Here is a 9,699-nt window from a genome sequence, read left to right on the forward strand (position 1 = left end):
ACTCAACAAACGGGTTCGGATAGTGATTTCATTACCCGAATAGAGTTCGAGTAGGGTTCAAGTACTATCCATTGGGTACCCATTACCTGAACCCGATAACTATTTATAAATATTTTATTTATTTATTTATTTTGGCAGAAGTAGCTTTATTTCTTAACTTAATTTGTTCTTTCAATTCTCTTCCATACCAAAGCAATAGCTAATCGACCATAAAATCAATGACATAAGAGGAAAAGGAAATATGAAACAAAACAAGAATTTGAAAATAGAAGCTCAAGATAAACCACATACTTATAAAATTGTCAAATTCCTAACTCAAAAAACCCAATGCCATTTGGGTTAGCATAAACCAAGAAAAGAAACATGTAAATGTAAACAATAACTTGCTAAGTAATAGACAGAAAGACACTTAATCGAAGAGTGAGAATCCTATATCTTCATCGTCACTCTCCTCCACTTTCTCTTCTTTCTTTTTCTCCTCAACTCCTGGTGCTTTTGCCGCTTGGCCAGCGCCTCCAGCAGGAGCTGCAGCTCCTCCTCCTAAGAAACCTTCGCCTCCGCCACCTCCAATAATCACTTGAAAAACAACAGAGTTAGGAGTGATGAGAGAGAAAGATGAGGTAACGTTGCTAGAGAAGTCGACAATGGCGGCACACTAAACGAGTTTCCTCTGGAGCTCCTAAGCAAAAGCAACAGAACCTTCAAGTTCTCCCACCAACTGCTTGGCAATCCATTCCCCGGCACTACTCTTGCACACAAAGGTGAAAACTCCTATTGTTTTTCTTATTTAATTAAGTATTTAAACAGGTTAGGGTAATTATAGAGTAGTGAGAATGTATTAGAGTTAGGGTTAGGGTAGTAATTTTTAAATTATTCAAGTAGTTAATAGGATTAGAGTATTTAATTTTTAATAGGGTTAGGGTTCGGGTACCTCGAAATTAACGGGTACCCTACCCATTGACATCCCTAATCAAAAGATTTATAATAGATAATAATTTTATACAATAAGTAAATCAAAAGAAACAAAAAGAAAAAAACTTATAATAGTACTCTAAGGAAATTTTGTTCGACAATAGTAATATCTTTTTTAATATAAATAACTAAATTATCTATAAGAAACTTATCATTCATTTTATTTCGAAATCTTATCTTTCTAAATGACTAAAAAATTAATGTAGTCAATATCCAATATTCTTATTTTTTATTTTTAAGCTTATAATACTAAATATTAAACTATAATGTATAAAATATAAATAGTTAAATACGATATACAGAATTAATAATTTTTTCTTATACTTAAGATAATTTCCCTTCAACTAAATGTAAAACGTAAAGCACATTAAAAGTATATACACAAGATAATTTTTTCTTATATAATTAGGATTAATAAAAAATAATATATTGGTGAAATTTTGAACAATAATCAATAATGTAACGCTAGAACTTATATTTGAGAATTACATATAAAATAATTTTTAAATTTTTAAAAATTAAAATCATTAAAAATAAAATCCACATAACAAAAAAAAAAGAAAAACATAACAAGTAGAAGATAGAACCTACATAAAAAAAAAAAAGAATATGGTTGATGATTTATAGAAATTTAGAAAAGAAAATCTATAGAAACTTAAACTATATGAGCAAATAGAATAGAATTGAAAAAAATAAATAATAATAATATAAATAAAAAAATTTAAATAAAAACTTTACTTTTTTATAATTTCACAATATAAAGACAAAAAAGAAAAGAGAGAAAGATAGGTGGAGAAATTTAAAAAATTAAAAAAATTAAGAATTTGAATAAAATCAAATGAGACTTGTAAGATTATTTTATTATTTTTTAATTATATTAATTATTTAATGAAAATTATTTTAAAAAATGTTTAAAAATATATAATATATAAAAAATTTTAAAAATTTTAGGGATCATGACAAAAGGATGCTCCGCCCCTAGTTAAATGTAACTAATGTAAAGTGGAGCAGATCAGTTAATTAAAAATAGGATTTTTAGAGAGATTGAGTTACTTCATATTCTATTTTTCAGTGTTAAATGTAACTAATGAAATGGATGCAAATCAACTAGTTAAAGATAGAATTTTAAGGGAAATTGAGTTACTACACATTCAACTTTAAGTTTAGAGATTTTATTTAAGGTTTTGCTTTTTTTTTTAATAAAAGTACCATCACAAATATCACAATGATGGCTATAATAACAACAATTATATATTTTGTAAAATAATATTTTATATATGTCAATGTACATCAACAATTAAATATGATAATATAATTACTATTGTATATCTATTTCACAATGTATTCTCAATTCAATTGAAAAAAAAAATTTTTACCATCCTGAGCGTATCGCATGAGCAGCAAACTAGTCTATCCTTAAAATAAACGTAAACTATAAGTGGAGGTGGTGGTGACAAGTGTCCATAAAGGACATAAAAGAAATTTGCAAAATTTTGAAAGGTAATCTTGACATTTTATGAGTAAGATTAGGAGTTAAATTTTGAGCATAAAACCATTTTAGGACTGTCGATGAATTTTATGTTGAGCTTTCTATTTGAGCTCTTATGATGGGTTTTTTTATTATTTTCAATATAAATATATGCTTTATATTTTTTTGTGTATTTGACGTGTTAATTTAAAAAATTATTTACAAATAGATATGATGATGACAAGTGTTTACAGAGGAGATAGAATATTTTTCGTATCCATCCAAAGTCCAAACAAGATAAGGAATTCTATTTGCCCTTTTTTCTACATTTCCTTCAACCCTTCACCAAATTTTCCTCTCCTCCACATCTGTGAGTCATTTTATACATAAAACTCATGCAGATTAATATTCCGTGTCACATCCCCAATGGCTGCTATTATCCATATAGTTGCTCATACTCTTGAAACAAGCATATGCTCCGATAGCACTTCCTAGTCTAATTGCAGGGATAAAACCTTAAGTAACTTGTAATTCAATTGACAACCGTCCACCAGGAAGAGTCTGATACAAAGCCCCATTACCAGTTTTCTGAATAGGTATCATTATGGGAAGAACGAGACCAATATTCCTTGACAAGCTGCCCAAAGAGTGATTGCTGTTTATTCATCAGCTTTGAAGGTTCATCATATTCTATCAATTTCCCCATCGCTGATACTTAGAATTGTTTCATTGTTCTGAAGGCTCCTTAATTTTCAAGAATTAGTCACTCAACGATTTTCAATGATTACACGGGTACTCAAAATACGGACAAATAGATGTTTGTTGTCCCCACCATTTGTCTTAGTTCGGATCCCGATAAAGAAAGGGAATTATTTATGATAGTTTTCGTGTGGTTGATTCTTAAGTGTGTGCTTGTTCATGGGTGTCATCTGTAGGCACTGGTGTAGCAGGGTTGACCACAATACAGACACATAGGTTCTCTCGCTCAATACTCAAATCAGTAATTGAAGCAATGAGGTTGCATTAATCATCCATGGGATATGTAATTATTGGAATAATTGTTGGAAACTCAAATTATAAATATGTGAACATGATAATTTATATGTTGTTCTATATCTTCAAGAGTTTAGAAACTTTTGTTTGCATTGTATTTTTTGGTTTATACATCGAAATTGATAACATTTGAGATTATATAGGGTTATACACAAAAGATTCTATTGGCTTTTCCTTAGCTCTATGTCTCTTGTCTCTAGGAGGTCCTTCTTTCACTATATGGTGGGTTTTTTTTCTAAAACTTCATTTATTCTGATGTGGATGATCACAAGCATATTTATATTTCTTTATTTTAATAAAATTCTTTGAAAGTGCTGTTTTTATCTATTATTATCTAAAAATAACCAAGTTATTAATAACCCAAAAACGGATTTTTTATTTTTTATTTTTTGTTTTTCAAAATATTTTTAAGGATGATTTAAAATCATCTAAAGTTACTAGTTAAGGTTGACAAAGGGCACTGCATGGTCAAGGGGAAAAAGTATACATCTTGAAACGACAGCATTTTTATAATTTAACCTTATTAACCAGTGGTCATGGCAAGACAACTAGTTAATAAGGTTACTCCCACTTTTGAGGACAATGGATCGGATTTAGGTGAATTTTAACCGCCCTTACGACCTTCAAAAGTTTCAGCAATTTGGAGTTTCGAATAAAAATTTTGAGAAAGAGAATAGAGATGGGAGGTTAGTGCTCCAAAAATGGTACGGGTTATTTCCATGAAACCACAAGAAAGAAGACCAAAGTTTTATATTACTTTGTTCCACGAAAGCTTAACCTTTATTCTACCTTTTTCGGACACTTAATGTTTCCTTGCTGACTATAATTGACTTACTGAAAAAACTCCCGAGTTTACTTGTAAGCTCGTCGATCACGAAGACAAGCACCTTACAAAGAAATGCAATCCTGATGCCACAGAGATAATCCCTCCTCATTTCCTTTAGAAATCACAGCTACCTACTCTCTTTTAAGATACTAGTTACTATATTATTACTCCAAACGCTTTCAGTTCTCTGCCTATAGCCTTTCTCGTCTCGCTATGATTGCCGGGTAGAGGGCAGCTGCTCAAGCAGGAAATATCGAGGTACTCCATGCATCAATTCAAGAAGACGGAGATGTTTTGAAGCGCATTGATGAGATGGAGTTTGTTGACACTCCCTTACACATAGCTGCAGCCGCAGGGCACACCGATTTTGTGATGGAGATGATGAACTTAAAGCCATCGTTTGCTAAGAAGTTGAACCAACGTGGTTTTAGCTCCCTTCACCTGGCCTTGCATAACGGGCATAAAGAGATGGTGCTTCGTCTCCTGGAAATGGAAAAAGATCTTGTTCGTGTGAAAGGGAAGGAGGGCTACACTCCTTTGCATTATGTAATCAAAGAAGGAAACATTGATCTTTTGGCCAAATTTTTGGAGGATTGTCCTAAGTGTATCTTTGATGTGACAATTCAAAACCAGACTGCTTTCCACACTGCAGTGGAAAACAATAGAGTAGATGCTCTCCATACCTTATGCCGGATGCTTGAGAAGACTGACTATTGTGAGGACGTGGTGAACTGGAAAGACAGGGATGGCAACACTGCCATGCACAGAGCTGCGGCCAATAATCATCCCCAGGTGATCAAACCTCATCTATTTGCTCGAATTAATTTGACAAGTTTGTTAAAAGAATGGATCCTTCGGTTTTTTTATTGTATTTGATTGTCAATTTATAGAGGCTTATGTTATGTCACAATTATTAACCAGATGCTGAAACTGCTATTAGAATGCAAGGCTGATAAAAATGTGACCAATCAGGCTGGTTTAACGGCTCTGGATATTACACTGGCTAAAGTTAACAACGGAGAGAGCATTAATATACTGCGTGTTTGCTCATTTCCTGGAGTTTCAACTTTAGGTAAATTGTGGCAAGCAATTGTCAATATTTTAACAGAGGAATCAGCGGAATTATTTCAGGATATGGATAGCATATCAAGCGAGGACCGCAACGCTTTACTAGTAATGTTAGGACTGCTATTAACAGCCACCTACCAAGCCATTCTTAGCCCGCCTGGTGAAGTTTTGCGAGGTGAAGGTTCCGATACTCCTGTTTGGCAGGTTGGAGCTCCAACCTCCACTCTCATTCCTAGAAATCTGGTGGGAAAATCAGTCTTGGGTCCAATTGAATTTCTTGTTTTCTATGTTACAATCTGTGCAGTCTTTATAGGGGCGTTTTTCCTAACCCTGGGCCTCCTTAAACCTTTTCCCCGAGATTTCAGGGCTGCTCTACAGGTATTATTAGCATTTTTTGCTATATGCTTTCAAATGTCAATATTTGTCATATCTCCAGATTATTCTTTCGTGCCCATAGTTATCAATCTGTTTTCCATTTTGTTCTTTGTTATAAAGATATCCATGTGCAGTGCTTCCCGGGTATCGAAAATTAGCATTCTAATACTAGGATGCTGGTTCCTTTTTAGTGTCATTTCTCGATCCTTGTTCTTCTTACCCAAAACCTGCTACTTTTTATTCGTTCTACTATGCTTGTTATTCCTTGTTCTGCGTCGATTCTGGAAAGTGAGGTACAAAGAGCGTTAGTCAAGCCTGATCAACACTCAAATTGGCGTACCTACCACCCTGGAAGATGGACGCATCTTGCATCAATTAACATTTTCATATTTCCTATGTTGTATCTCTATTTGTAGTTATATGTATCACGACCAAATTCTAGTTTTGAACCGCTGCAGTTTTTGTATTGTACTACTTGGGGACAAAAAAGAAATAATTAAACTTTAATGGAAAAAAATGTTCTGCCAACTTTTTTTTTTTATTTCAAAATGTATCAGATAATGTTAATTTGGAAAAAAAAATTAATCGTAAAATGTAGATTAATTAATTAATTTCAATAGCCAATTTTTGAAAAAGGAATAAAATAAAAAACAAGTTACATTTTAATCGAAAATTAATAAATATTTTTATAAATATTATATCCGATAATGAACATGTAACAATAAAAATATGCTTTAAGCTTCTTCCCATTTTATTTAACACATAAGTATGGATCTAGGCAAATTATGTTAATAAAGCCGATGAATTTCACCCTTAGATTATTTAATAAAATTTTGCTATAAATAGTACTAGAAACAAAAGTATAATGTAAAAAAGCATTTTTCATCTACTTACTAAAAGATTTGCCACTTTTAACAAAGAAAACGAAGCAGGTCAGCATTTAAAAAATTAATTAAAACCTTAAATTCCAATGACAATAACTATAGATCAATATTATATATGTTAATCTTATCATGTAATTATAAGCTTGATAAATTAAGGTGCATTTTTCCTTAAAAATTAGTATCTTGGCTTTCAAAATTTTGTAATTAACACTTTACTAGTGAAGTTTAATTAAATTTTAAAGTATACTCGATTAACATCCAATCAATATTTAATAAGATTTTTTAATTAGTTTGATTTCGAGATATATATATATATATTAAAATTTTAACTCATAAATTGATATATTTAATTTAGTAGATTAATAATACATGAAAAAATAATTGGAAATGATATCTACAAACCAGATTCAATTATAGGTTATTGTTGAAGGACAAAATCTTATTATAATTTTACGTAACTCTTCAATTTAAATAAAATATATTCCATTAATTCTTTTTTTCAATTTTTAAGTTTCTTTTTATTAAATACTTAATACTTTTTTATATTCTAAATTTTTTTTGCATAAATATTTTTTAATTTTTGATTAATAAATTAATATGAAAAAGTGTATCTTTTATTTAAAAANTTTTTAATTTTTGATATTATAAATATAAACCATGAAATAGCAATTTTCTAAAAAAAATAAATTTTAATATAAAATATTCTCAACCTTATGTATTAATTAATGTATTATTACCAGTTTTAGCAACGGCCTCTTTTTTTATCTTCCTCTCCAAGTCCCCCCAAAGGATAGAAAGAGGAAAGCGTTGTCCCCCCATAGGCCGAAGTAAATCTCTGCGTTCAGCTCCAAAAGCGAGGTCGTATTAGGAGTAGTAGATTGAAAATGGAAGCCTCACAGGCATCAACGAACGCAACGCCAAATCCTAACCCTAACAACGATTTCACAAACAACGGCAATTCGATACTGTCATCGACGCCGGTGTGGCCCACAATCGACGGACCGTTGGGCCTATCGGAGGAAGAATCGTTGTCCTACGCGCGGAGGTTCTACAAGTTGGGCTACGCGCTTCTGCCGTGGCTTTGGGCCGTCAATTGCTTCTACTTCTGGCCCGTTCTCCGTCACTCTCGCTCCTTCCCTCGTATTCGCCCCTGTAATTATTCCTTCTTTTCATACTTTTTCAATTTTTTTTTATTGATTTGTTTACGCCTATGGTTTAATTGAGAATTTTTCGAATTCATTTCCTTTTTCTTGTTTCTATTTGTGCATTTAGCAAATTGATCAAGATTGAGGTTTTCTTTTTCTTTTTAATTGTAAAATTTTATTTTTTTTTAAATTTCTTTTATGAGGCCTGAGTTGCATATTACTATAAGTTGCTAAACATTATACAATCTATTATCTATTAGAAATTGTAGGTTGCATTGGCTGTTGCTTTTCTTTTTTATATTCCTTTTTGCATTTAGAAGCAAAAATATAAAATTTCATTCGGATAAAAAAGTATAGTTAATTTTGAATAAGTAAAAATTAAAAAATTAGTAGTGAAGAACAAAAATATATGGTTTACTTTTATATCGAACAATTATGTTTGAATGTATGTTATACTTTAGCTATATGCTCATTGCTAATTAAATTCATTTTTGCTTTTACTACTTTAAGTAACTTTCGAAAAACCAACAGCAAATGGCGAAAGCAATGATCAAATAAAGCTTTTATATTTTTATTTAAGGTCACAGTTTGATTAGGAAACTGAAGTTATCATTATCTTATCCATTTTCTTTAGACTTGAAGAAATTGCAAAGAATTATTTTCATTTTTAATTTTAATTTGCCTTAGCCTACTTAATTGCAAGTCAGTGGCTGTTTAGTCTGTTAGAAGCAAGTAAACGAGAACTTTTAAACAGTTTCATTGGAATCCAATAGCTTCAATTTGGGGGGCCAATAACCACAATCTGCAATATTGGTGAGAATTTTGTTGCCTAATTAATATGATCAATAGGAAAAGTTGAAAGTCTTACCGATTAACTTATTCTGCACCTTATTTAGCATTACAAAGATGGATAGTTATGTTGTTTGGTGTTGCCAAACAATTGTTGTCTCTGTCCTTTCTCTTTGTTTGTGTGTTTTAGAGAACTGAGGAAGTAGTTCTATACAATGTTGTCAAAAGTGCAAGGTGCTCTTTAGGCACTGGGACCCTTATATTGCCTGAGGTGCAAGACACAAAAACCTTTCACATGAGTGAAGGAAGGCATATACATATAACAAAGAACCTTGTACTTCCACCTAGGATAATTTTTATTATTGCCATTTGAAACTTCCTGTACCAATTTAAATAGAAAAAAGATTTGTTAGTGTAATAACTTAAGCAAGAAAAAATAGTAGAAAGCTTATATTGTTTCATTTTTTACGATAAAAAAGAGACATTATGTTTTGCTTTTAGAAGAAAAAATTAGAAAAAATGCCTTTGAACAAAAAAACTAGAGCAGGAGATTCTCTGTTGACAAAAACCAGCGTAGTTGCACGGTTTCTGTAGAGGAAAACAGAGGTATGCAGCCCCTGTTTGGAGAGCTGAATACAGAGGCAATTTCTCTGCTTTATAAAGCCAAAATACGGAAGAGGCAATCAAAAAAAGGGGGTGGAGTGGGGGGATGGCGGGAAGGGGAGATAAATAAAAAAATAACATACCTTTTTTCAGATAGCTAGGTCTGCTCTCTGAGGCTTAGGCGAGTGCTTTTTTTTTGCACCTTTCACCTTGGGCAATATTAGAATTCTAGTGCCTAGAGTGTGCCTTGCACTCTTGACGACACTAGGCCATTCGTCTTTTGTAACTTATGCTATGTCTTTTCTTCTTTGGGCAAAAGTTTAGAGGGTAATGCTTAATTTCAAGCTCTTACATCTGAGTTTATCCTATAATTCGCTATCACAAGTCTGCATGCTTTTTAGTGATGGTGTTGATTTTGCATCATCAGTTTGCCCTTTTGACATTGTAGAAGGGCCTTTTTTTTATATGGTGGCATGGGTGCACATTTTCCTTTGTTTGGGGGGGTGGGGTTGGGGG

At 31.9% G+C, this 9,699-nt stretch overlaps 1 protein-coding gene across 1 annotated transcript; it reads left to right on the top strand.

Moving 5' to 3' along the window:
* On the top strand, positions 4,632-5,920 carry LOC18611867 (ankyrin repeat-containing protein At5g02620). Its single transcript, XM_018117085.1, has 3 exons — positions 4,632-5,111; positions 5,241-5,765; positions 5,897-5,920. Exons 1-3 carry the CDS (start codon positions 4,632-4,634, stop codon positions 5,918-5,920), a joined length of 1,029 nt encoding a protein of 342 aa, XP_017972574.1.

The sequence above is a fragment of the Theobroma cacao genome, chromosome 1 (genome assembly GCF_000208745.1).
Source record: "Theobroma cacao cultivar B97-61/B2 chromosome 1, Criollo_cocoa_genome_V2, whole genome shotgun sequence".
Classification (NCBI taxonomy): domain Eukaryota; kingdom Viridiplantae; phylum Streptophyta; class Magnoliopsida; order Malvales; family Malvaceae; genus Theobroma; species Theobroma cacao.